The sequence below is a fragment of the Leptosomus discolor genome, chromosome 5 (genome assembly GCF_034619465.1).
Source record: "Leptosomus discolor isolate bLepDis1 chromosome 5, bLepDis1.hap2, whole genome shotgun sequence".
Lineage (NCBI taxonomy): Eukaryota > Metazoa > Chordata > Aves > Leptosomiformes > Leptosomidae > Leptosomus > Leptosomus discolor.
The window spans coordinates 5,977,496-6,005,271 of NC_141395.1; the positions used below are offsets into that span (position 1 = coordinate 5,977,496).

Here is a 27,776-nt window from a genome sequence, read left to right on the forward strand (position 1 = left end):
AAATATTGTTAGTTAATTAAGATTACTTAACACTAAAATAAGCTGCTGCACTTAACAAAGAATGCAGGGATTTTTAATTTAAAAGGCAGCAAAACTGGGAAATTCAGAGGATAAATGAATTTCCATTGCTAAATATTTTTAATTTTCCGCCTTTCTTGTACAATGGTTTTCTAATTATGAACTTCAAATTACAAGAATGTGAACTATACTTGTAGCGTAGATTGCGTTTATTATTTACAAATATTTATCCACATATTCAGAAATCCTTTTCTACACTTTAGCATGTACAATTCATAGTAATGTTTGATTTTTACAAGTCATAGATACACCTAAAATATTCAGCTAAAATAATGATTTTTTTTCTTTTCTTTTCCAGATTAGGCATCTTTGTGGTTTGGCAGTATTTGAAAACTATTTATATACCTTTAATTCAGATAACCTCAGCATTTTACGAATAAACAGATATAATGGCACTGATGTTCAGTCTCTTGCTGGACTTGACAATGCTAAAGAGATCCGTGTATACCAGAAAAGAGCTCAAACACCAGGTAAGGACAAAATTCCTTTTTCTAAGGAAAGTAAAACCGGATATTAGGTGGATGTGTGGTTCAAACTATTCTTCCAGAAAAATGTATCAGAAAATGCAGTGAAAATTTGTCACTATGGCCAAACTCTCTGTTGCTTCTTCATCTGCCCAGCTTTCTGTTTGCTCACTGCCAGCTTCCCTGCACCTCTAAGCTCCTAACACAACAACAGCATTCAGCTTGGAGAACCACCAAAGAGCGCTGGTCTGCGGGTTTCTAGCTCCACACACTCAACGCTTTCCGAATTTAACACCATCGGGATTGTTTGATGTCCAATGCTGTCCCCGCTCTTGGGTCTCAGACCTCAGAGATTCCTGGTTTCTCTGGGCCTGCTTTTCGGACAGACCACAAACCTCGAGAGAGCCCCTGTCCTCGGGGTTGCCAAAAAAGCACGGAGGTGTGAGCAGCAGCTGGCCTAACTGCCAGCACAGCAGTTGGTGAGGCAGGAGATTGCTGTTAAGTTTTCCTTGGTTTGTATAAATATCATCTTTGCCTTCTGTGAAAGAAATCTTCATTTTCGTGTAGAAGGAAAAACGTGTAATCTCAGAATTTTTGGTAAAAGAGCAATTTCTGAGGTCCAGTCCTGTATGACACCAGTCGTGGCTCTGAGCACATCCTGCCTGCATTCAGAACAGCAGTGCCATTGTGGGAAAGACCGCAAGATCCGAAATGTTTACAGTGATGCTTTGAGAACTTTTTGATATGATTGATAGCAATAAATCATTGCCATGACTACTGCTTGGGCAGAAAAGCTAACGCATCAATTCTAGTGATCAAGGTCAATGTTACTAAACAGACTGACTGCTTGTGGAGAAGTTTCTGAAGTGGGAACAAACTCTAAATTGATGTAGACTGGGTGAACTAATTTTCACCCTATAGCTGAGGGCATTGATTTGCAGATGTCAGTGCCTGAAGGAGGCTGCAAAGACTCTTTCCTCGCTATAGGCCCCCCTCTTGTACCCCGGAGGGAGTCAGAGAGGTTGAGTAGAGGAGAGACATGAGCACAGTGTAATCTTTTATTACATCCTGTGATTACTCTGTTCCTCTTGCCCTTAGTTCACTCTGCTACTTCTTTTGTTTTGAATGGACATGTTTGTTGCTTGTCAGGATTCGCTGTAAAAGCTGTCTTAGCTTGGAGTTTCTGTATACCTTTAACAATATTGACCTTAAACCACTCGATTATTTTTTTAAAAAAAAACACAACGAAAAAGCTTGAGGGAAAGAAGAAAGAAGAAGAAAACATTTTTTGAGCTAAACCAGAGTTGGTCTGTTGTAAGCCAGCTTAGTAAATGTAGGATGGCAAGGTAGATTTTGTTTTCTCATCAGATTTGCCTTAAAGAGTTTAAAAAAAATAGATTTGATATGTTTAGAACTGTGCATTTGAAAATATGAAATCAAGGGAAAGAAAGTCTTTGGCTTTTTCAGCTGGATTTATGTCCCAACTGTGCGAATATGGAAAAACACTACCAGGCTCGTTTTGTTCGTGAGTTTCTGCTCAGGTATCTGCCACGGAAAGGTGCTGTCTAATGGAGTTGAATGAACAGCAAACTGCGTTGGTGTGTGATTCACTCTGCTCTCAAAAGAACAACCAACCAAATGAACCAAAGCAACACATAAAAAGGGGGGAAAGTGTCAGCTACCCCAGGGGAATGCTGCCTGGCAAGTGCTGTGCAGAAGCTAGTTTAAAAAGGGGCAGTCACACACAACAATAGGTATCGCTTGTAGCCACAAGATGAGCCTTTGGATTACTTGTCTGTTTTGGGTATCTTTTTAACAAAAACACCTTCCCTTGTAGTTATATTCTGGGGAAAGATTTATTGTGACAGAAATTATCTTTTTTTGGTTTTTTTTTTTCCTGTCTGAACTTCCTACATGCTGATGCATATAAATATTTTGCTTTAAATGGATTTGAATCGTGCTGTTTTTCACTCGCCCTAGTCAGAAGCCATGCATGTGAAGTGGACCCATATGGAATGCCGGGGGGATGTTCACACATCTGTCTGCTCAGCGGCAACTACAAGGCACGGACTTGTCGCTGCAGGACTGGCTTCATCTTGGGGAGCGATGGCAGGTCATGCAAAAGTACGTTATTTAAATCAAAGAGGATGCCAGCCGCTGATGTTCCAGGGTATAGTTCTGGGTGTTCTTTTAACGTGCTTATCAGTAACAATAGAAATCACACGGGCTGCTTTTGAGTAACATTTGTTTGCAACATGTACCTGACACTTTGTTCATATACTCCTTTCATTCCCTTAAAATGATTTGATTTGGCTGAGTTCATAGAAGTGACAAATTAAACCTGCGTTGCTGTTTAAAGAATTCTAAACATCGTCACATGTTTTATGATAATCAGTCTCACTCTTTCTTTATATACTATGCATTCTCACAGCACATAGGTACTGAAATGCTGTTAAATAGTTTGTCACATCTATTTTCTCATACAATCAGCTTGCAACTCGGAAGCAGACAGTTCATGTGAATAAGTCAAGCAAGGTTTTTCTCATCATACTCTGTGAAGGCAACTTTGAGTTGCGTAACTATGGTTGTGCCTAACCTTAGGTACATACTACCTGTTGGTCACCTACAGCCAACAGGACAGTCCTGAAAGTTTTGGGGAACAGCTATTTTTGTCCATTTTCTGCGTGAAATAGCATTGATTTAGTTCAGGTGAAAGGCATGCAATTAGATGCTTTGGTAGATGCTGGTAGATGACCTCAGTCAAAGCTGATATGGTTTTCACTAAATTTCAACAAAAAATCTTGAGAGGCATTAGGAAAAGTACATACCTTAGAGGATTTTAAGAGGTATATTGATAGTACTAAGGATCTAAGGGTATTTATAAGTATCTTCAAAGGAAAGAAAATTACCTTACTAAGGTTCAGTTCTTTGTAATTAACCTACTTGATTACGTTGTAAAAATCTTCCCAGAAATAGAAAATATTGGTATCCATGTTTTGTGTCTCGGTATGAAAGAACGTGTGTTGATTTGTTGTATTCCTTCCCATTGGAAATAAATTTATTATATATTTTGTCTTGTTTGTTTCTGAGAAGCTTCAGGTGAAAAAAATGGTGGTTTGTATTTGCCAGAGTTTATGGTCTTGTTAGATTTAATGATTACTTCGGTCATGGTCTACATTATCCTGATAGATCCTAATGAATTGTAAAATTAAATGTCTGTGAAACTATATATGTCCATTTCACAGTAGATGCAAAGTTATTCTGTGATCTAGCACTGCTTTTCTGTGTGAACTTTTATAGAAAAAAATAATTAGATGTAAGCAGCTCACTGAAGTAATTTGTGTTTTAATTAAGGTGATATAATTAGCTAGATTTCTTGAGTTTAGATACCTTCGGAATATATGAAAGTTTAATTTTTGGTATTGAATAATGCTCTGCTCCCCCACTAATTGTGCCAGTTAATTAAACAGTGACATTCTGCACTGAAAAGAAGATTAGGCAGCATCAGTTGTTTATGTTTGTAATCTTTCTTTTGCAGGACCAAAGAATGAACTGTTTCTTTTTTATGGGAAGGGACGCCCAGGAATAATACGGGGAATGGACCTGAATACCAAAGTATCTGATGAATACATGATCCCCATAGAAAACTTGGTCAATCCTCGTGCTCTGGACTTCCATGCCGAAACCAATTACATTTACTTTGCTGATACTACCAGTTTCCTAATTGGACGTCAGAAAATTGATGGCACAGAGCGAGAAACAATCCTCAAAGACGGTAGGCAGTGCTAACCGATAGTGACATTCAGAGAATCTCACTAAGGAGAAGCTGAACTGATGTTTGCAGATAATTTAGAGCTTTATTTATACCTCCCATGGAAAGCAGACCCAAAGTAGACCTTGAACAGAGTTGGAGATACTTTTTTTTACAACTTCTTGTTTGTTTTTCGTGAGCGCAGAAATGTAAAGTTTGGTTAAGCTGCTCTGTTGTGAATTCTTACTTTGTCCATTGAAGCTTGTACCCACCAGTGAGTCACTCCTACATCTCCACTGATTCTTTCAGTAGTTAGATACAATGGATCCGTAATGTAGTTCTTTTGTAATCGTTCGCTTAGCCATCATCCCATATCCTTGTGGGCTTGTAGACTCCTTCACTCCAACCTGTATCACAATGTGGATTCTGGAGCTTATTCAAGTAGTTTGGCACAGTGAGATTTCCTGTAGGGCTTGCAAACTCCTTAGAAAAAAAAAAAAAAAAAAGCATTCTCTTTCCTGATGCATTTTCCGTTGTGTATGTGGAAGCAAGAGGAAGACCTAAACGTTTTTTTTTAGAACCTTAATTAAGGTGTTTGTACCATTTATTATAGCAATGAGAGAAATTACCAGCAATTCTCTAGTTTCCAGCTCTCCCACCACACTTCACAGAATCTCCCTGGTCTAGGATTGTATCTTGTCGTACTAAATGCTGTTCAGGTGATAAAACCTCCAGTTTGTCAGCCTGTATTTTATTGACCCTTTTCATGAAAGACTGCTTCAGCAACAGGTAACAACTGCTTCATTTTCTACTACTCCAGAAAATAAGCAATATGAATATTCATCTTGGCCTTCAGAGAGCTTAATATCTTTACTTGTAAATTGAAGCTTGAGACAGTGGAAGTAACTAAAATATCATTGTTTTAGCACAGGGATTTTCATTCCTTGTCATTCATAACCCGTGTTTTAATTCATCTGTCTCAGAGAAGTTATCTCCAGTTTGCAGTGACACGGTGCTGTTTTGGTATAAGGTTTCTCCACAGATCTCAGAGTCTACACAAAGATCCCTTCAGTCGCAGTTGCAAGGAGTAGATGGCTCTCTACCCTGTATTGGTGATTACTTAATAGAAGGCAGCTTCTGAGCAATAATGGATACTCAGCTGTCAATGTGGTGATTCTTAATTTCACTGCAAATATGGAAATGAATAATATACTTCACAGAACTTCCATTGCTGACCTTCTCTTACTAAACACCATACATTTCATTTTACAACAAAGTAATTGAGATGTGGAGTAGAGGAAGGAGCAGACAGTCAGTAGATTTAAACATTGTAAGGTAACACCAAGGAGCATCCTTGATGAAAGGTGTCAAAGGTTGGGGTTACTTTAATCAAACACGAATAAAATTTGTATACCAAACCAGCAAATTGAAGAGACTCTTTTAAATAATGTTTAAGTGGAATTTCTGCTCTTTATAAGTACAACATAGCAAAAATAGCAATGCAATACCAAGAGTTATGGATTATCTGGTGATGTATTATTGCTGGTCCTAGTACTTACAAAACCCAAAAATAAAAGTCACTGTCATTCTCCCCACACTTCTTCCCCAGGAGCTCACATTGTTAGTTAGAACTTGTAGTTTCATAACTTTAAAGTATGCTTAAAGAACACTTGTTAATGTATTTTTCATGATTTAAAAAATTAATATGGCCTCCAGCCATACCACCTCAGCTTTTATTCTTGTCGGCTCTCAAGAACTCAGCAGGCACAGATTAAATCATTCCTTGGTGGAAGGCTACTAGCGAAAATCAGGTGTGTCGGGAGACGGTTTAATATTCGCTCTGAACGGCGTGCTGCTGAGGAACTCTATCTGTAGTAGGCGTCACTTCTCAGATTAGAAGTTGTCATTTTTTGTGACTATCAGGTTTTGCAAGAACAGATATGCTAGCTCAAACAACACTGTAACTCGGATAATTAGAGTTTGCCTGCATGAGAGCCTGATCCTCCAATCTGTTGACTGGGAACTGAGAACGCTGAGCACCTAACACTGCTGGAGTTTGGTTTCCCGTATAGTTTCAGCTGTGATTTCTTATTCTTCACTTCGGGAAACGAACTGCTGTGTAGTGTTGATAACCGTTTGACAGCCCACAAGCACAGCCTATCCTAGAGTTGGTGGCACAACTGCAATAGTTGTGTACTTTCACCAGCAATAGAAGTGGCTGTAATTAAGGTTTCAAACTTCCATGTTAAATATTTTTAAAAATAATAATAATAAAAAAAACGGAACAAATCAGGCATTTTTAAAAAGATTTAAATATTGTTCAGTTGAAGTAACATAAACACAAACTCTGGTGTTTTTTTTTTTTACTTTTCTTTTCCCCCTTATGTTGTTTAGGGGTGCTGTGAGCCTTAAAGTGTTATATTATTCACTTAGAAATATTAGCAAAGATAGTCAAGGGCTAACTTTTTGCTTAAACAAGATCAAAGTAAGTCTGTAAAGGTATTTGGAAGCTGTTCAGCATATAGAAGAATTACTTTTTTTCACTGGTTTTTGTGTTAATCTAGTATTTTAGGCACTGTGTACATGATCTAACTCACATTGGTGAGCTAGGCCATTCTGTACTAAGTTACACACTGTCCTTATAATCACTTGCATATTTAAATCCAATGTGGCAAATTATTGCCTCTAGAAAGATGATTTTTTAAAAAAATCTTATATCAACATCAATTCTTGTTTAACCAGAATGACAGAATGTTCCTGTTTACTGCTTGATGTGAAGCCCACCTAAAAAGTAAGGAATGTATTTTAAGATAAATAAAAGTGAACTTTAAACCATAACTTCACAAAAAGAATGTAAATTCTCCTTGTAGGATTGTGCTGTAGAACTCTCTGTTACTTTAAAACTTTCTGATATATTTAATATTTAATTACCAGGAGGTTTTTTGACATAGATTGTGTTTGGTTTAGAAACATGGATGCTCCAAAATTACTGCAGAATGCATGGCAGCTCAGATACAGTAACTATTATATGAAACCGAATAGACTTGGGGCAATATGCTTATAAATTTTGGGAGGTATCTAAGAATTCTCCTCTAATACTGAGCTTTGTTGTTGATACTAATACGGTTCGTATTTGGACTATTTTGTCTCCCAAGGAAGAAAAAAACCCACAAAAATATTTTCATTGAAAAGCTGATTTTTTTTAGTATAAAAACTGTCATTAACCCAAAATGTCTAGGTCAGACAGGATAAAAATAAAATGGGTTTTGAACAAATCACTCCTTGTCTTCAAGCTTGATTTTAGACATGTCAGTGTTTTCTTGAGTTGAGCAAAATCTGCCGAGACCCCTCTGAGCCCTAAAGGACTTTTCTCTCACTCCTGCAGCTTGTCTCTGTTCCCTGTTCAGTTTAGCAGTCTTTCTCTGTGAGCCTTGGGCTCCCAGATCCTTGGTGAGATGCTGTCTTCTTTTCCCTGTCACACATTGCACTTCTGTCTTCTCAACATACTTGTTCACTCCAAGACCAAAGGCCACTCTCCCACTTTGAGAGACTTCCAGCTGGCTCTGACATTGCCTTTTTAAAAGAATGTAGCAAAGACACTGTCCTGGTTTGACTGGGACCAGAGTCCCAGCCCAGCCATGCTGGGCAGGCCCTTAGCAGTTTTGGGTCAGCCAGGGCAGCTGACCTGAGTGAGCTACAGGGGTAGCCCATCCCACCATGTCATGGGCAGTGTAAAGGGAGAAGATTTCATAGAATCACAGGATGGTTTGGGTTGGAAGGGACTTTAAAGATCACGCAGTTCCAACCCCCTGCCATGGGCAGGGACACCTCCCACCAGACCAGGTTGCTCCCAGCCCCATCCAGCCTGGCCTTGAGCCCTGCCAGGGAGGGGGCAGCCACAGCTTCTCTGGGCAGCCTGTGCCAGTGTCTCACCACCCTCAGGGTGAAGAACTCCTTCCTTCTATCTAGTCTAAACCTGCCCTCTCCCAGCTTCCAGCCATTACCGCTCGTCCTGTCACTGCAGGCCCTTGTAAAAAGTCCCTCCCCAGCCTTCTTGTAGGCCCCCTTCAGGTACTGGAAGGCCGCTAGAAGGTCTCCCCAGAGGCTTCTCTTTTCCGGGCTGAACAAGCCCAACTCTCTCAGCCTGTCCTCACACAAAAGGTGTTCCAACCCTCTGACCATCTGGGTAGCCCTCCTCTGAACTCACTCCAACAGCTCCATGTCTGTCTTCTGTTGGGAGGTTTGCTGAGGAGAGGGAGCTCCTGTGAGGTTCTTGCTGAGGTTCCTCCTGCTTCTCCTCTGGCTTCTCCAGAGGACTGGTCGATGGTGATGACTGGACATTCATTTGGCTAAATGTAACTGTATATCTCTGTTGTTACTGGTGGTGTTTCGTTAAATCTGTTTCATTTCTACCCACGGGTCTGTTCTCTTTTTTCCTGATTCCCCTCCCTGGTTGATGAGGGGTTGTCGGGTGATAGAGCAACTGTTCCAGTTTAGCCCTGGGTACAGGCTGTGTGTAGACAGGCACTAAGAGACAATAAATAAAACTGACAGTATCCATCAGCCTGGGAAACCTGGCTGAGCTGCTGGCGCTGATCTCACCCGCTCTGACTGATCCACATTTGTTTTGCCCTTTGATGGGATGATTTCTGTCAGACTCGGTGGTTGCTGGGTTAGGTATGAAACTTTTTGCGGTGACAAGGTATTTGAAAATGTTGTAGCTCTGCTAACTTGATAGGGAACGAGGTGACATTACATTCTAACAAACTAAAAAACATAGTTCACTGAAAACATTATGAAGTAATTTGTCATATTCCAATGCTATTGAGACTATAACAGCACCTTTTATAGATGCTGTTATTGCATCCAAGTGTATAAAAAGCCCAGTATTTGATTTATTGGGTAAATCTGTCGTATTTTATCTTAGTGTATTGTTGATGACATACCATATTATCTATGGGTTATGGTAAGCAGACAGCTTTCTGTACTGTGCTAAATAAGTTATGTAGTCTGTGACGCAGTAAGAGAGATTTGGATTCCTGTCCATCACAAAGAATTTTATGGATTTCTTGTAGAGAATGAAATAGTTTATTAGAGTGACAGTTGGTAAAGGTGTTTGGGGTCTAATTGGTGAAGAGATTGTTCCAAGGAAACTGTCTTACATGTTGCAAAACAAAAATTTCTTGGTATGCTGAAGTTACGAATGTTAATAAGATCTTCCATTAGTACTTACCGATTGTATTGGGAGGAGGCAGCTTGGTGGAAATCTGCAGGAAGGTTTAGACGATGACAACACAGCGTCACTGCACAATGCTGTTGCAGTAAAAATGACTGATAACAACTTGAAATGTCCCAAACCAGCACTTCAGGAGTTCATGTGAAGTGGTTTGGAAAGCTGACAGTTAAATTATATATGTCTGGCAGCACAGTTCAAATAGTAAACAGTTGTGTTCAGTTTAGCAGATTTTCATGTGTGTACCTGGTGTAAGCAGGATTGAAGTAGGATCAGTGATTTTGTCAAATATAATATATGAATTTTTTATGTACATCACAATGAAAATCTCTCTGCTTCATATTTGTTCGGAGTAAATCTTTCAAAAAAACTCCAGTGTTGATCAGAAAATGATATCAACGTTGGTGATAAAGAATGAATCTGATGAAAGCTTGTGTCTAGATGGCATTACTGGCATAAACGTGGACAAAAAAAGCGATTTATATTCCTTTTTTCAAATCTTGATGATTCCTGTCATTGAAATAGTGCTATAGGATTGTATATCCAGGTATGACAACCAAGTGATATGATCCATATTGTCAAGAAGCGTTGTTGCAAGGAGGGGGATTTTTACTGTGGTGGCGGTTTTCTGGGCCGGAGGGGAGGTGGGGGATGGGGGTGTTACCCTTTCATCCATACCGACCTTTTTTGTCACAGCAAAGGGAGGCACCAGTTTAGTGCTGTGCATTCTCCAGTCCCAGTGTAGTTATTACAGCTATTATTACACTAACAGCTATTACACCGTTACCCCATTATCTTTTTTAATCGAAGTGAAAAGTTACCAAACCACATAAAAGGAGTGATTCCACCCCAAGTTCGACCTCGGAAAGGATCCTAAAGCAAGCAAATGCAGCTTCCTCAGCTGTAGGAAGGTGGTGGGAGGCAGCAGCTGGTATCCGGCCCCTCAGCCCTGCTGGGTGCTGTGCTTTGGCCCCCAGGCTGGCCCCAGCCACCCCTGAGGAGATGGCCAAAGGGCTGGTGGGGGCGTCAGGGCCACCTTCCCAGGAACCCCCAGCCCCCTTGGCACTGTGATCGCCCACCCGGGCTCCCCAGGAAGGATTGTGGCTGCCAAGCTGAGCCAGGGAGAGACCCGAATGGGTGTGATGGCCGCTGACAGGGCTGTTAGTGGGTGCTGCGGGCGCAGGCCCTCGCCGGGAGCTGGGAACCGGCCCTGGGACAGGGTGTGAGCCGAGCTGCTGCCGGCGCAGCTCCGGGGAGTTTGGGTCTGTGCTGCTTGTAAGCGCTGCCCTGGGCTCAGGGGGGCTTTGGTGTCGGCTGGCAGAGGGGTTCATGGAGCTGCGGCTCCTTCCCGCCCCGTGAAATGCACCACGGAGGGGCTGAGGAAAAGGGGGTAGTGAGTGCCTGGTGCTTGGGGTGCTGGAGCCTGTTTAAAGGTGAGGGAGAGGGAGCAGAGAAGGTGGTGGTCACCAATGCTGTAGCTGAAGCGCCATCACCCCCCTCAGTATTACCACACCTCTGGTGTGACCTGACCTGGTGGGATCATCCTGTAGACGAGGAGTGACCACACTGGGAGAAGCATGCCAGAGGGCTGGTGTAAGATGGGCTGTGTGGCAAAGGGTGATGCCTGAATTTGGGTAATGCCTCAACCTTCGCAATACAAAGGCCAGGAGAGAATGACTGGAAATTCTCCATATCTCACTTCATGCACCTGAACTTTGAAATCTTTCTGCCAGAAAAGGGAAAAGATAGGATGGAAGGGAGATAGAAAACCTTTTGGAGACCATACACTGTCAGTTAAGGAATTGGGATTGTGTGGGATCATTTAGGGGAAATTTGTTGCTTGGGGAATAGTTTCCCTACTTCTTAAATGGGGATTCCTCCATGCTGTATGCAGTGAACTTTGTTGACTCGTTTTGGTTCTGGATGGAGCCCTACAGCTGTCAAACTCAGGAGCCCATTCGTACATCCGATGGGAGCATTGCTTTTTGCTCGTGCGTTGCTTACTACGTCAGTAGATGGCTCATATACTTAGCTGTGGAGAATAACTCGGACTGTTGTGATGCTTTTGCTTACATGTTTTCCAAGGTCAAGAAGGGACAATGGAACAAATGTAAATTGAATGCACATTTTGCTTATTTTTAATAAGAATGAAACTTGTGATTTGGGTAAAAGCAAGATAATATAGAATATTAGAGCTGATCCTGGAAGCTGTTCTTGACTTGAGTGATATTGCTATTTAGGGCTAAAATTAAGTAGGATTTTGTTAAATAGTGATTTGCCCAGGGCTGGCTGTGGTTAACATATGAAGGCTTATGGTTTAATGCACAAGTTTCATGACCAGTCTTTGTCTTATGTGTAGGGTGTTTTCAGCAAAACAGACACAGCAAATATAATTCAGGTTCAAGGTAATAATCTAATTTAGCAATATGGACCATGTATTGTCTATCGTTTATACTAATGGATAATGTTAGAGCATATGTAATATTAATCTATTACTGTCTTCTCTCTCTCAACAGATCTTGATAATGTAGAAGGCATAGCAGTGGACTGGATTGGAAATAATCTTTATTGGACAAACGATGGCCGCAGGAAAACGATTGCTGTAGCCAGACTGGAGAAAGCTGCTCAGAGTAGAAAAACTTTGTTGGAAGGAGACATGTCCCACCCTAGAGGAATTGTTGTTGATCCTGTCAATGGGTATGAAGTAGACTAATCTATGTCATTTAATGATTTTCTTTATAGTATAAATACAGGATTGGATTTTGCTTAGGATGGGGCTTGTAGAGTCATGCAGTAGTCTAATTCTACGGTAGTCTAGAATATCTGTAATTCCTGTCCAGTGTTCTTGCCTGAAGCCTTCAGAAGAATGTGTGTGCCCAGACACCATTGAACCTACATCCAGTTAATCTGAATGTGGTTCACCTTTTTCTCAAATAAATTGAGTGTATCAGACCTGTACGTATTTTTAATACTAAGCGAACTTCGTAATACTCTCCTTTATTTCTCTCTTTGTAAGTCTTAGTTTCTGAAGATAATTATAACCATATCGTGTACACTTTGGTTTACAAGACTAAATGAGACAGGTGCTTTTCATTGCTTACTAGCATAATTAATTGTGACAAGCTGCATAATAAAAAGAATATTATATTAGTGTAGTATAGTTGTGGTTTACCTAAAAAATCACTGTTACATTTATTCAGGGAATTGTCACTGGACAATGGCATAGGCAGGTAGTTCTAGTGTGCCTGGATTGATTGCTGTTTCCCTAGTGCTAGAATGTATTTGCACTATCAGGTGTTCACTTTCGAGCTTGTCCTTTGAGGAATGGAAGTGACTGTGGAAAGGCTACAATTAATTAAGGTCAGATAGTAAGGATGTAAAATCAGGACCACAAACCATAACCATACCTACAATTACTTTGTTAAATTTTCCAGCTCAGTAAATGCGTGGCACAGGAAATAGTGTATGAAGATGTATTGTCTGAAAAGGGCTATTATAGAGCACACTTTTCTAATAAAATAGCCTGCCCTTCGTGATTATACTTCTCATGGAAGCTTTTCCTGAGGGATAGCATTTATTATGGCATTTTAATTATGTTTAGAAAATATTAGTCTTGATTTAACCAATGTAGAAGCATTAACTGCATTTTGAGATACAATTAAAGCACATTAATGTAAATGTCTGTTACTGTAAGCGTGTTTTAGCTTATGACATGTTAACTAGAATAAGTACAGACAAAAAGTTAATGGAGAAAAGATCAGTAATTGCTGTTAGGCAGTCATGTAAATATTTGTAAAACATATTCTGTCTTCCAATAAAACAAATACCATACTGACCTGCGTCTCTGCCTGAGCTTTTGGGCATATGCAGGTTTTATAACTCTTTGATTAAACCTAGTGTTGTTTGAGTCAAACATGCCATGCAGTTTAAAGCCTCCTGAGCAAAAATTGATTGATGTTCTTAGCATATATTTACAAAAATATTAAAAGAACCCAAAACAACCTTCTGGTGGGTGACTTGGAAGAGACAGAAAAGAAACAAAAAAGGTACATTAGCATGTCTGGAAACCTGTGTAATGATGATGTAATTTTTTCTTTATCTTTTCCAATTTCTTATCTAAAAAAAAAAAAAAAAAAAGATCAAATTGTGCTTATACATTAGAGTGTATTTGATTACAATTTTTGAGCAGTAGATTTGGCATCATTTACACAGATCTGGTGACAAAACTGTGTTTCACTTCAGTGTTTCATTCCTTTGTAAATTCAGAATTTCAGTTCCAGGACTTTATTCTTCAATGTAGAGACAGGTTAAGTGGGTTAGGATCACACAAGTTATTTGAGAAACAGAAGTCTGGTGAAATCAAAGGTGAGGCGCATAAATACTAATTAAGTCATGGCAACTTTAACAAGTAGGATCCATTTAAGATCTGTATGATGTTTTTCATCTAATTAACACTTAATAATTGAAATCCTAGGTTTGACTTTAAAAGCAAACGTCTACTGTCTAGTGAACCTTTTCAGCATATTGATCTCACTGTGTCATGTGATCTGAAATGCTGTTTAGGCGCTTCACAGATTACATACAGACTTCTGTGTGCTTTTTCCCATGAACCTGTGGTTTTCCAAACTTTGGAGGGGAAAAAAAAGAAGTAAGAAAAAGAGAAAAGTGGTGTTTCTTAGCATATTTGCTACCCTCTGCTTTTGTGTAAGTTCAGGTTGTGTATTTTAAATTGTTGAAATCAGAGTTGTCACCAGCAAATTCTGTAATAAAATTATAACCAGATTAATTCAATAAGGAAAAAAAAAAAACAAAAAGAAACATGGGATATGTTCTGTAGTGTCCAGCAGAGAACATCTCAGAGAATTCATCTGAGATGATACTTCTAGATGACTTACTATCATCTTTGCTACATTTCCAAAGTAGCATAGGAACCTATTTCTCAGAGTTTTGGTTATCGACATTGCTGCACTATAAGCCGTAACACTATGCTAAAATTGCCTACTGCAATTTTCCAAATAATTTTTATAGCCAATCTTCCTAAACATTTTTGTGAGGGACAGTGTTCATAATAGGGGTTTTTTGAGTAATTTAGCTGCTTTCATGTGGAATGTGAAGTTCACAGAATGTCAAGGTTATCCTGTAGCTATTAAACTAGAGTGCAAGTAATTCATGTATTGCAGCTTTTTTGATAGTATTAAACATAATAAAAAGCAGATTTGCATCATAAAGGCAAATTAGACTCTGCCAACAAAAAAAAAAAAAAACACCCTCAAAAAAAAGCCCAGTAAAAGTTCGCACTTTGTGACAAAGTCAATAAAATTTCTGGTTTAAAAAAAGAAAGTGTAATTCTGGTTGGATTAAATAAGAACTTTAACAACTCATTCACTGTTCTTGTCAGTTACCCGTTTGTATTCATGTAATTCATTACAGTATGGGCAAATCAACATAAGTGTCATTTCAGCAGCATCCAGTACACAGGGAAAGTAACTGTAGTGGTAGAAACAGCAGTGGAAAGAAACATGCAAAAGTCAAAATCGCTCTGGCTTGTGGCTATACTGTTGTGAACTGCTGCTAAAAGTCTACAGTATAATTCACATGATTAAAATGGTATCTGAATGTTCATTTTTATAATTCCATAGCTGGATGTATTGGACAGACTGGGAAGAAGATGAAATAGATGACAGTGTGGGAAGAATTGAGAAGGCATGGATGGATGGCTACAGTCGGCAGATTTTTGTAACATCAAAGATGCTATGGCCAAATGGTTTAACTTTGGACTATCGTGCCAATGTATTGTACTGGTGTGACGCCTATTATGATCACATTGAAAGGATATTTTTGAATGGAACTGACAGAAAGGTAAAAGAAAAATACTGCTGTTTTGCCACAGGCATGGTCTTTCTCAGGATTTTATTGTGTTATGTTAAAAATACTTCTCAGGCTTTCTAAAGTCTGCGTAACCCTGTGGCATGTCCAGCATCATCTCTGCTGAAACAAGCAATGCTGGCAGTCTCCTGTAGGAGACTATTATACAGCTTGAAATTTTCATCTTCAGAAAGTGACACAAAAGTTGGGGTTTTTCTTTAATTTTTTTAGAACTATTTTTCTCATGTGACAATGAGTTACATTTTTGATTGAGCTATGAAGCTACAAAGAGCTGTTCAGCAGAAAAAAAAAAAAGACCTTTTGGATCTGACAGAGAGAGGCTTTTATTTAACTTTGCTATTAAGCTGCTTTCGATGAATCTCAGCACCTCGTTTCAACGTTTGTGATAATATGCAGAGGAGAAGCACTCAACAAGTGCGGTCGGAGATGGAGAGAGATTGTTTTAGTTGTTCTAAAGCCTATACGAACTAGATACAAGTCTGTATAGGAGTTCTGTGGTGGTTTGTGGTAGTAAGAAGCACAGAACAGACATCTGGAAAATGGTTAAAGCTTAGACTGGAGTCTGATAATTTGGGGAAGGTTTACCATCTGCTTCATAAAATTAGCACCCTGACAACTGAAATTTCACCGTTAATTGAGAATGGTGGGCATTAAGTCCTTCTGTGGGAGGATTTTGTCACAAAATGTACGTGTCTTGTGACTTCTCATTTATCCTTCGCTCATTATTCCCTCTGTATGATGGCCTTCATAGGACCAGTACATGGATATCTAGTATTGAAAGTGGCAACTGTAGACACGGTCCTCCCTGGAACTCATCACCATACAAGCTCATATTGCTTTAAAATTGCTTTTAAAATCCTGAATATAGAGTAATCTGTTGTTAAGCCTGTACTAATGCTGTGGTGTTGCATAATAGCTGGGTTAGGATTTACATTTAGCACTTCTACTTTTGCTCCAAATCCATTATGGTCTGGAATGGAGTGGGGAGGGGGCTAAGTACATTGGCAGAAAGATGTTTTTTAATTAGAGATCGTTGTCAACTGGCAGCGCTAGACTTTCTGAAAAGTTCCTGGACAGAACAGGTCTAGGAAGATTAAATGCAGCTGCCATGGCTTATACGTGGATTACTAGTGAGAACTGCTGTTTTACCACTAGAACTGGTGAATAATAAGAAGCACCTGTCTTTACAGGTTGTGTTTTGAAGTGTGTCTCAGTATAGTTCTGGTTTTTAGAAAAGTGATTTTCTGTAATCCTGTGTTTTAAATAAAATGCATAACGATTTGAATAACATTTATGTAGCCAAAAATAACTAGAAGATACTTTTGATGATGAATCATTTGTTGTTAATTATAGGATATTTTGGTCAAAATATAACTGGATCAATAGAATCTTTAATTCTCTGTCAGTATGGTGATGATTTTGGGGGCTGTGAAAGTCCTGCAAGAATTCTGCCAGTACATACTGGATAATAGATGGATTAATTTTGATCAAAACCAGTTAACTGGGATGAGGCGTTTTGACCAAAAGGATTCCAAGCCAAAAGAGAAAATTTGAAGGGCAAATTTGTGACCTCAACGTAGTTGTATTTTAGTTGTCTTTATCTCCTTGTTGTCTTGGGTTTGTGTCTCTTAAGTAAAGACAAGGTAGGGCATCTGATGAACTGCTTCCTTCTTTCTAGAGGCAAGGTAGAAAAACACTGTTGGGCGTTAGTTCAAGCAAGGACCCCAGCCAGCAGAAGACGAGTGGAACTTAGTCACTCCAAACTGCGGCTGCTCTGATGAAGTAGAAAGGCAGGGCTCGGGAAAGTAGATGATTTAGAGTTCTGCAGTTTTCTGTGTCTAATTTTTAAAGGGAATCATTCTAGTTACTGTAGTTGACTTGATGGTAAGTTTAGACTCCTTTTAGAGTTTTGTTTTGTTCTATAGGGATTGAATATATTTTTAAACTGTTCCTCATTATCAGACAGCTTTTTATTGTGGTAGTTGCAGTTCTTGTGAAGGAGTCCTGAGACTGGAACTTCAGCAAATGATGCAGTTTTAGAGAGTTTCTGTGGCCAATAAAATATGAAGATAAGATTGGGGGTGTAGTTTCTAGTTTTATGTATGTACCAGAAGTAGGCGCATGGAAGAAAGTTTGACTTATTTTGGGAACAAACTGCAATGCTTTTTTTAAGTCAACACAACCCAAACTAGAGAGGAAGTTCACAGAAATAAATAAGCAATCTCTGCCCTTACTTCACATTTCAACAAAAATAAGCAGCTCATATACACTATTCTCCATTTTCAAAGAAACAGATATTTGATATACTTGACAGATACTCAAAGCTATATGAAGAATCATGCTTCCTTACTGTGGAAGGGGGTAGATATTTACTGAACATAATGATTGCAGAGTTACCTACATTCCGTTGCGCTATCTGACAAGAGACACTTAAAATGAATTTATACGCAGTTTTAAAGTTCGATATTGATGCTGGTGCATAGAACAGCTTTACACTCTTTATTTGATTTTATTGCATTAACTTGTTATGTTTGGGCACGGTATTATCTCCGTTTTCCTGTTTCCCATTTTATGTTCTCTGCAGTGCATGCTAAGAAATATTAATAGTTACTTTAACCTTGCTAATACTCACCTACCACTAATTAATTGCAGGTAGTCTACAGTGGAAAAGATTTGAATCATCCTTTTGGACTGTCACATCACGGAAATTATGTTTACTGGACAGATTACATGAACGGGTCAATTTTCCAGTTGGATCTGGTTACAAGGAACGTGACACTGTTAAGAAGTGAGAGACCACCTTTGTTTGGGCTCCAGATTTATGATCCACGTAAACAGCAAGGTATTTATAACATAAGATTTCTCCAAAGGTCTGCTATAAAAGGATATCTTGCCTTACAGTCTCCTAGAATTTTGAGGTGACGAGATGAACAACAGAAAAAATAATATGACTTGTGGCATGAGAAAGACACTTTCCAATCTTCTATCCGTTGATCATCTCATAGTTATTAAAAAGTGAATCATAGTATTACTAAAAAGTGAATCACAGTGTTATACCCATCTGAATTTCTTCTGTGTATTTACACTACCTTTATTGCCATTTTTCTTGTGTGTCACAGAGATACTTTTGAAAGAAAGTATAAAATAGAATAGATGATATACACATCGGTTCATAGACATAAAATATATTGTTGTATTTACCTTTTCTTGAATAAGATCACATATCCTGTCTGTCTTTTGCTTTCTGTAATTTTCTCCCCCATCTTGGTCTACATCAGCACTGTATGCCTTAATCTCCTGAAAGTATGTGGTATTGTGACACAGAATCAGAGTAAGTGGCCTTTGAGAGTGGTAGAAAAATCCACAGTTGTTCCTACTTATATCAGTAGAGAAATGAGATAAAGGCCATAGGTTTGCATGGATGGAGATAGAAAATGCAATTGCTACTATACAGGTAAATTTACAAATCTATTTTACTGAAGAAAATTTTGAAAGGTATTTGCTGCATCCAGTGTTCAGATGAGTTGTTGAATATTTGCTTGCTTTAATAAAAATGTATTTCTGATTAATGCCTGCTGCCAAACATAAAACTGAACATCAGGAATTAGTATAAATAAAACGCTGTTTAAAAGTTGACCATATTAAATATTAATGGCTGTAGATCTCATTAATCCTATAGATCATCATTTTTGACATGTAGAACATTTCCAAGTCAACAGTTCCTATAGAAAATCAGAGACACTGAGATGCTGGCAGTCCTGCTACATTTGATTCTGTACATGAACAAGAAAAGTAACAAAACGTAAATTGCACCATTTATCTGAATGCTACTTAGCACAGATACAATATCAAAACATGCTTGTTAAAGCAGAGATTGTTTTGGGTTTGATTTGGGGTTTTTTTAGTTTACAGGGCCTATTACAAGCACTTTGTCCCTGTGCATGAAGCCCGATTTTATTTTCACAGTATCATCACCTCCAGATCTGGATGTGGGTACAGTGTCTTGTTCATGTCTGTTCTTAGCGCTTGGAAGATTTGGCTGTGTCTCTTGTAGTTGATGAATGGTTTGGAGAGCAACTGATAAATCTACTACAGAGTGGATAGAATCAAAACAATAGAAAAATATTTAGCAGTTGTAGATACAGAGGGAATATTTAGCCTTTATATTTATTATAGCCGTATATCTATATGCCAAATGTGTATATATACATTTCTCTGTGTGTATACAAAAGTGATACAGTATAGAAGAAAGTATAGTATAGTGACTGTTTTCCCTGTATATACTGGCTAAATATTTTGTAGTTTTATTTCAAAAGTTTGATGTGCCCCACATAAGAAATATTTTTTGTTGCTTTTCTTGTGTCTAGTCTTACAATTCTTTTTTCATCCAGAAAAAAAAAAATAGAAAAAAAAAAACCCTGGTGATTTACGAAGGGAAGAAACAATTTAGTTTTCAAAACAATGCTAAAATATAAAATGGGAAGTGCATATGTGTATAGGCAAATTCTTGGCATTTAATATCTGTATGTATAAGGTGACTTAATGTTATGTTTCATTTTAAAATTTACTATATTTGAAGACTTCAATACGTGGTTAATATTCTTTGGAGAAGACAAAGACTTCTTCTCTGTCTAAAAGTACGTCTCTATTTTGTTTTTCCTTTGGAGAAACAGTTTTTACAAGTCTCAACCACCTGAGGCCTTGCTGAAAAGCTTAGTGATTTTCTTTGATATGAAGTCTTCCCTTTCCTGCTGCATAATGTTTGTGAATGTACATCTAGGCTTTCTTAGGGAAAGCCGTTGAGATTAGTAATTGATTATGGAGTGCTGAGGTCCAGACAGCCAGCTCGTAGCTGATTTTATCAATATGGAGGCAATGCTGAAAGTTTCTCCTTTCTGCTATTATAACATCTAGATTTTCAATGCCAAAACCAAACTGTAGTATGTGTAGTGCTGTGCTGTGTCAAAGTCATTGTAACGGTGCCTCTCTGATCACACATGTTTTTCAGGGATTCTCTTACTGATAAAGTCATGTGAAAACATGGTGTGTTTGAGGTTTTTTTGTTGGATTTGGCATTTTGGGTTTTTTTTAAGGCAAAATCTGGCTCCAAATCTACCATCAAGTTGGCCAAATTTCACAGTACTTTGAACTGCATCTGCTAAGAGAAGATGTGGTGATTCCTTTAAATAATTAGTACTTCTGCTGCTTTATTTGGGACTCAAAAGTTCTTTTGCTTTTAGGAAAAAAGGGAAATTTACAAATTAATGGAATTGAAACTTTGTAAGCTAACTGCAGCTTTCAGGATCCTCCCTTTTTGTCATACTCAGTGAGGCTGATCTTGCATTGCTCCCAAAGGAGCATAAGCATTACTTTTAAAGAAAGTAAAGCTAATTTTTTTTTTGTTTTTTTTGTTTTTTTGTTTTTTGTATTTCTTCTAAAAAAGGAAGATCAAGGTGAATCGTGGTACAGAGAAAACCATAGTAGTTCATTTTATCGTACAATTTATAGCTTAAGCACATGCATCTTAGGAATATTTGCCACTGATTTTTTGAAGGTGATTGTTTTGATGCTGCTGTTATTGTCACTGTCTGCACAAGCAGAAACCATGGCAGTTCATTTTGGCACTGTTGAATTGAGACTGGCACTTTTATTAGAAGGTCTTTTACAGGGTACTTGACTGTGCCAATCCTGCTTTGCTTAGTACTATGGGTAGCAACATTAAGCTGCTTTGGATGTCTCCTTAAGAAGAGGTGGTTTTCGCTGTCTTTCTATCTCATGAGACATGATCCTTTTCTTGCTTTCAGAGATTTGAATTCATATTACTTTCTTAGGCTTAGTCTTTGGGTAAGAAAAACCTTAAAAAATGGGGAGGTGGCAGGAAGCATAGTAATCATAGGAGTTGGGTTTACAGTCAGCATATGAACCTGCCAAGGCCTGCAGGTGTTTCTACTGCTGTGAAAGGGCAGATTTCTACTCATATGTAAGTAATTCTTGTGTAAGTCCATTTACAGCAGTTAAAATAGCCTCTTTTGAAATCAGTTGATATTTTAACTCCTCAGATTGCAAAGAAGAGCTGCTTGAGCCCCAGGCTGCTGCTCTTCATGTGTCTAGTATGATCCTAAAAGTAGGCTTAGACACCTGTAGCAGTACTTGAGGTTAGGTTTATGGGAAGGTACCGATATAAACGAGTACTCATGAAAACATAGAAGTACAAGGGTTGATAAGCAGCAATAAATACTTCAGTGTATCTTTTAATGAGATGATTAAACGAATGTATATGGCTGCTATTTTTTTTTTTTTTTTTCCTGAGAATGGTGACAGAGATGCAAGTACCTTGTTGCTTTAGCTCTGGCCTATTTTTTCAGCAGATTAAAATGGAATCAGCCTAATTTAATCATATGCAAGCGGCAAGGCAGCAGCTGGTTTAAAAGCTGGCAAAATACGACAAATATAATAGCTTTGAAAGTAGTTTTAAAATTTTGGGACTATTTTAAGAAGACCCATATAAAGTAGATGTTGTGAACAGCAGTTGAGGAAATGTAATTTCATAAATACTTGGTAGCTAAATGAGTTCCACAGCTTAATAAAGAGGCTTAACCTGTTTGTTGTACTGCATTTCAGGAGACATTTTAGCTTAGGAGTCTTTTCAGGAGACTGATGGGACTGAAGATCTCATTGCACTTTCAGGTTGAAGACTTCCATTAAAGCTCGCTTTATCAACCTTTTTTTTGTAGGATCTTCTTGCTTTAAGTCTTGGTACTTGTATTTTCCTTGTCATCAGCCTCTCTTTTATCATCTGCTTAGCAAGTTGCCTACTGTGCTATACTTTGTCATCCCAATTATGAGGTTAAGTGGGAACTTTTCATCTTCAAGACAGACCAGTTGACTTTGATCTAGTGTTTTAATATTTTATTTTATTATGTTTATTTTAAGCTTACATTCAGCTTCAGAATCGTAGTGGGTTTTCAAAGTGTTTATTATATTTGTCTTAAATAGTCTTTTATTCTATAGTGATCTGACAAACTCACGCGTATTCTTTAATTAAATCACTGCAAATTTCCTTGATTTGTGCTTTATAATTTTGGATTCACTTTTGAAGATTTTATTTTGGTTTGTTTGTTTTGGCAGCTCCTTAAATCTTTGTGTTACTGACATTCTTTGATTTGTATAATAGGTGGCCCTTTAAAGATGTGGAGAGTTTCAAGGCTACTTTTGCTGGGTTGATGTTATACCTGTTCCAAGATTTAGATGCAAATACTAAGAGATGTACTTACTCTTTTGATGTTTGTTCGTGTTATTTGGGTATTGGTGAGCTCAGGTGTAATAAAGGGGTGGATTTTTGTACAATGTTTTAAGTCATAGTCTAAAATATGGAGTCAAGATCCAATGAAGTATTTTATTGGATCTTGACTTCAGTCCAGTCTATGTTGGAACTGCTCTATCTGAAATTGTGATCCAGCCCTCACACGTCGTAGAGACTTGCAGTTTTCCCTGTTTATACAGCTATGTTCGTTCCATCTTCCTTACACCCTGCTCAGTGAAAGTATAAGTACCAAAGTGGCTTCCCACAGGATTCTGTATTAATTATTTTACACAAATTTCTTTGAAAGACCAGTGGGGTTTTAGCAAACGATAGATACATTTGCTTCTAAGAAATTATGTATGATGGGTCAGAAGAAAGTCTAAGAATAGATTATTATGAAAAGCTCAAGGTCTGTATCGTAGATGTATTGAGGTATGTCTTAGAATTTGAAAATTTTCAAAATCTTAAATTATTTGCTGGTTATCTGATGTTCATTTTATAATTTGATAATTTTAACCTGTTTTCCTACACAAGCAGGTGTGGCTCTGACAGGATGGTTTAATATGCATGTTCTCAGCTACCTCTGTGAGAACTTAATCTTTTCTGTGAAAATAGAAGTGGTAGTGCTTTGAGGACAGGGAATTGTTTGATGTCTACCTTAACCCAGGACGTTGATTAATGTTCTGTACGCCTGAAGAGGAGGAGCAGAGGAAGGAACACCTGCTGTTTACTAGGACAGGAAGGTGAAAAAAAGTAGTTTAAATGTGAAGTTTCAGCAGACATGAAGTTTTATAGCTTGCCTGACCATAGTCGGTTATCACCACCACATGAAACTAGCAGAGCTTTGATCTTCAGAAGTTGAATGTCCTCAGCAGTGCATGTCTAAGCAATTAAGTCATGACCAAATTGACACAAGCAGAAATTGTAACATTTGCTGCAGTGGGCTTCGGCTTTAGGTCTGCTTGCGTAAGGAATGAGGTGGTGAGGATGCAGCAGTCCTGGGCAGATGATTAAAACACCTGACAGCTGTCAATATCTTCATGTGAACAGCGTGCAGATCTCGGGGAGAAACAATAACACAGAAAAAGAAGGCAGAGAAATAGCAGATGTGATCAGAAAAGAGAAGTGGAATACCTGCCCTGTATTCTATCTGCCATAGATCTCATTCTACTTTTAATTTCAGTTTCTTTTCTACTTTTTATTAGTCTACATTTGCAGTCACATTGTTTTAACATATTCAGATGCCAGTAGACTTCAGAACATTCTTTTAATATACTGTCTCATTTCTTAAAACTACTACGTGCAAGTAGCTGTGTCGTATTGCATTTTTTGTGGTATTTGTTCCGCTCATAAAAAAGGGAGGTAGAGTGTTGTGAGCTGATGGTGTAGGTGGGTTTTATTATTATTATTATTATTATTATCATCTTTCTTACAGGTCTTTGCAACTTGTAACTAAAATTGTTTAGATATTATAACCTGTAGTAAGCAAACTCTAAGAATAATGTGTCCCTAAAATGAGAGGAAAATAACTGTAAAGAATTCTTCATGTGCTTATATTCTAAAAAATAATAATCATCTCCTAGTTCTAGCATGGCTGCTAGTTTTAAAGTTGCTCCTTTTTTTATTTTTACAGGTGATAATGCATGTCGTGTTAATAATGGAGGCTGCAGCACTCTTTGTTTAGCCATTCCTGGAGGCAGAGTTTGTGCCTGTGCTGATAATCAGCTTCTGGAGGAAAACAGTACCACCTGCACGAGTAAGATTGTTTTAAAGAATATCTGAGTTGGTACTACTGTTAAGGCATCAAGTCAAATCTGAAAATAAATCAAAGTGTGGTCTCCTAGAGGTTTTTTTGCAGTTCTATAAGACAAAGAAAATATTCCTTGAAGAAATATTCTAATTGAGGACAGTTTATTAAATATAGTAAAGAGTTTTCAAAGAAGACAAACTATTAAGTACACAAATGCATTCGAAAATATTTCAGAATATCTGGTGTGATAAAGCACTTCAATACTTCACTGACCTCTTTTAAAGAATATCAGAAATGCCAGAAATTAATCTAAATTATTATTATATTATATTAAATCTATATAAACTGGTTTCAGATTATTGTATAGTCTAAGTATTTTAAATTGAAATCTGGCACAGAAAATGGTCATGCTGAAATTATTTATTAAACCTGTCAGGCAGATATATTTATATATAACAGGTCCTGACAAACTAAACAAATTTTGCTGGCCCTTTTTTTTTTTTTTTTAAATCTCTTCTTTCGATATCTTCATTGAAATGCCAATAAAAAAAAATGTGTTAATAAAATGTGATATTTTCTTTTAAAAATAATAACTCATCAGATAATACAGGTATTTTTAAAAATGTTTAGACCTGACATTTGTAGCTTACTTAAAATTCTCCTTTTTTTTTCTTTTTCTGATTGATCTACCTCTTGAAGTGTAGTGTGTAAAACTTTATATAGGTCTCCAGCAATAAGCCTAGTAGAGATGAGTAGAGAATAAGGATTATTTCATAACATGATGAACATTATTGACCTTGCAATTACCTTGAATTTGACCCAAATGCATGGCTGGCAAAGCCATCACTGTTGCTAAAGAAAACTATTTTTCTTTTTAGCAGAAAATACTGGAAGGTGGACTTCTCACTGGTAAGATGGAATGTAAGCATTAGGAAGAGAGGTTAGACACTTTCAGATCTGAATGAAGCAGGTTTCCTGCTTTTTCCCCAACACACTTCATCGCCCGGCTCTTTCCATGGACTTTGGTTTTCCTCATAGGGTCATAGAGTGATGTGTGGTATTTACACATTAAGCCTTCTGAACCTTATGTTGAGAAATGTGTCTGTCTGGATTTATCGATATGCTTGTAGCTTGCTACTTAATTCTACCTCAGCAGAATTTTATCTTTTCTTCTTTGCCGAGTCTGTACCAGTGCATAAAGCAGGTGTTTGAGTTGCTGCTTGGATACAAGAATCTGCTTTTCAGTAATCATTTTCTAGCCCTTTAACGTGCCACAGAATTTGGTCTGTGTCTGTAAGAATATTTTCACTGTTGATGAGGCATTTCAATATTTTAAACTGGTATTTTTACACTATCATCTAAGCACCAATTTAAAAACGGTTTGAGTGCCATTGTGTTCTGAGTTCTTATATTTATTAAAAATATATTGCCTCAACCATGCACTCAGATATGCATGCTGCTACAGGCTTCAGCTGGATTTACCTCAAATGTGAAAAGTTTACTAAAAAAATGTTGTGAAGAGTGATAACAAGACTTTACATCTATTTATGTAGAGGTAGTATTGCATTCTGTATGTATCAAGCTGATAAAATAGATGTGCTTCTTGGATGTTTTTCCTAGCTACCCATGGAGAAGTGCCACCGCAGTTGTGCAAAGCTGAACAGTTCCAGTGTAACAACAAGCGCTGTATCCAGGCTCGCTGGCGCTGTGATGGGGATGATGACTGTCTGGATGGCAGTGATGAGCATTCAGAAATTTGCTGTATGTATGCTTTTACATTTTAACCTGTAATTCATACTTTATTTTAAAAATTGGAAACAAAGTAATGTAAGTCTGAGGGGAGACAAACAAAACCAATAATCTCTAAGTAATTCATGTAAATCTTTCATTTTCTTAATTTCCTACATATGATAATAGTAGTCATTTCAAATGACACTCGTGTACTCATTTCATAGCATAGTACAACAGCAGTCATCTTTTGGTATTGACATGGTCATGTAGGATTCTTTGAGTGTCAGTATTTTTTTGCTGTTTCCTACTTTTTTTATATGGGTCACAGGATAATTAGTATTGGAAGGGGCCTCAGAATAACTCTAGTCCAGCCTTCACAAAGCAGGGCCAGCCTGACCTCAACCTCTAGGAAAGTGATGAAGCAATTAGTCCTGGAAACGATTTCCAAAGACATGAAAGACAAGAACGAGGTGGATTTCTGAAGGGGAAGTCATGCTCAGTCAACCTCATAGCCTTCAACGGTGCTGTGGCTAGCTTGGTGGATGAGGGAAAAGCAGTGGATATTGTTTACCTCAACTTTAGTAAGGATTTCGACACTGTCTGCCATAACATCCTCGTAAACAAGCTGACAGAGGGTGGTTAGGTATGTGGACAGTGCGGTGGATTGGCATCTGTCTCAATGGCCAGGCCTTGGGGCTTGTGATTAGTGGCTCCGTGTCCAGTTGGAGCTAAGTCATTAGTGGTGTACCCCAGGGGTTAATGATGAGGCCGGTAACCTCTTCATTAATGACTTGGACAGAATGTACATGTGACAAGTTTGCAGATGGTACGAGGCTGGGAAGAGTGGCTCACGCACCAGATGAGTGTGCTGCCATTCAGAGGAACCTTGACAGGCTGGAGAACTGGACGGAGAAGAATATGGTGAAATTCAGCAAGGAAAAATGCGTCTGGGGAGGAATAACTCCAGGCATCAGTATATGCTGGGGGCCGTCCAGTTAGAAAGCAGCTTTGCAGACAAGGACCTTGGGGTCCTGGTGGGCAGGAAGCTAACCATTAGCCAGCAGTGCACCTCATGGCAAAGACCAGCAGCATCCTGGGCTGCTTTAGGAAGAGAGTCACCATCAGGTTGAGGGAGATGATCCTTCCCCTCTACTCAGCCTTGATGAGGTCATATCTGGAGGACTGTGTCTAGTTCTGAGCTCCCCAGTAGAAGAAAGATAGGGATTTGCTGGAGCAAGTCCAGGAAAGGACTGCTAAGATGGTTAAGGGTCTGGCACATCTGTCCCAGAAGTTGGGAGAGCTGAGATTGTTCAGTCTGGGAGGAAGGGAAGGCTCAGGAGGGATCTTACCAACGTGTATACATACCTGCTGGGAGGGAATGAAGAAGAGGGAGCCCGGGTCTTCTTAGTAGTGCCCACTGGCAGAACAAGAGATAATGGACGCAAGCTGAAAAGCATGACATTTTATCTGAACACAAGAGAAGACTTGTGTTGAACAATGGAATAGATTACCCAGGGGTTGTGCAGTTTCTGTCTGTGGAGATAGTTGAAACTTATATGGACATGGTCATGGGAAGCTTG

The 27,776-nt window shown here is 38.4% G+C and overlaps 1 protein-coding gene across 1 annotated transcript in view; it reads left to right on the forward strand.

Annotated features, from left to right (window-relative positions):
* The window catches only part of LRP1B (LDL receptor related protein 1B), a 578,117-nt gene that overhangs the window by 283,012 nt on the left and 267,329 nt on the right, over positions 1-27,776 (forward strand). The window contains exons 11-18 of the mRNA XM_086465459.1: positions 377-548; positions 2,523-2,666; positions 4,081-4,317; positions 12,043-12,223; positions 15,166-15,385; positions 18,065-18,254; positions 24,349-24,471; positions 26,086-26,226. Of these exons, the coding sequence (XP_086321585.1) occupies positions 377-548; positions 2,523-2,666; positions 4,081-4,317; positions 12,043-12,223; positions 15,166-15,385; positions 18,065-18,254; positions 24,349-24,471; positions 26,086-26,226 (1,408 nt within the window). The remainder of the gene's footprint in view (positions 1-376; positions 549-2,522; positions 2,667-4,080; positions 4,318-12,042; positions 12,224-15,165; positions 15,386-18,064; positions 18,255-24,348; positions 24,472-26,085; positions 26,227-27,776) is intronic.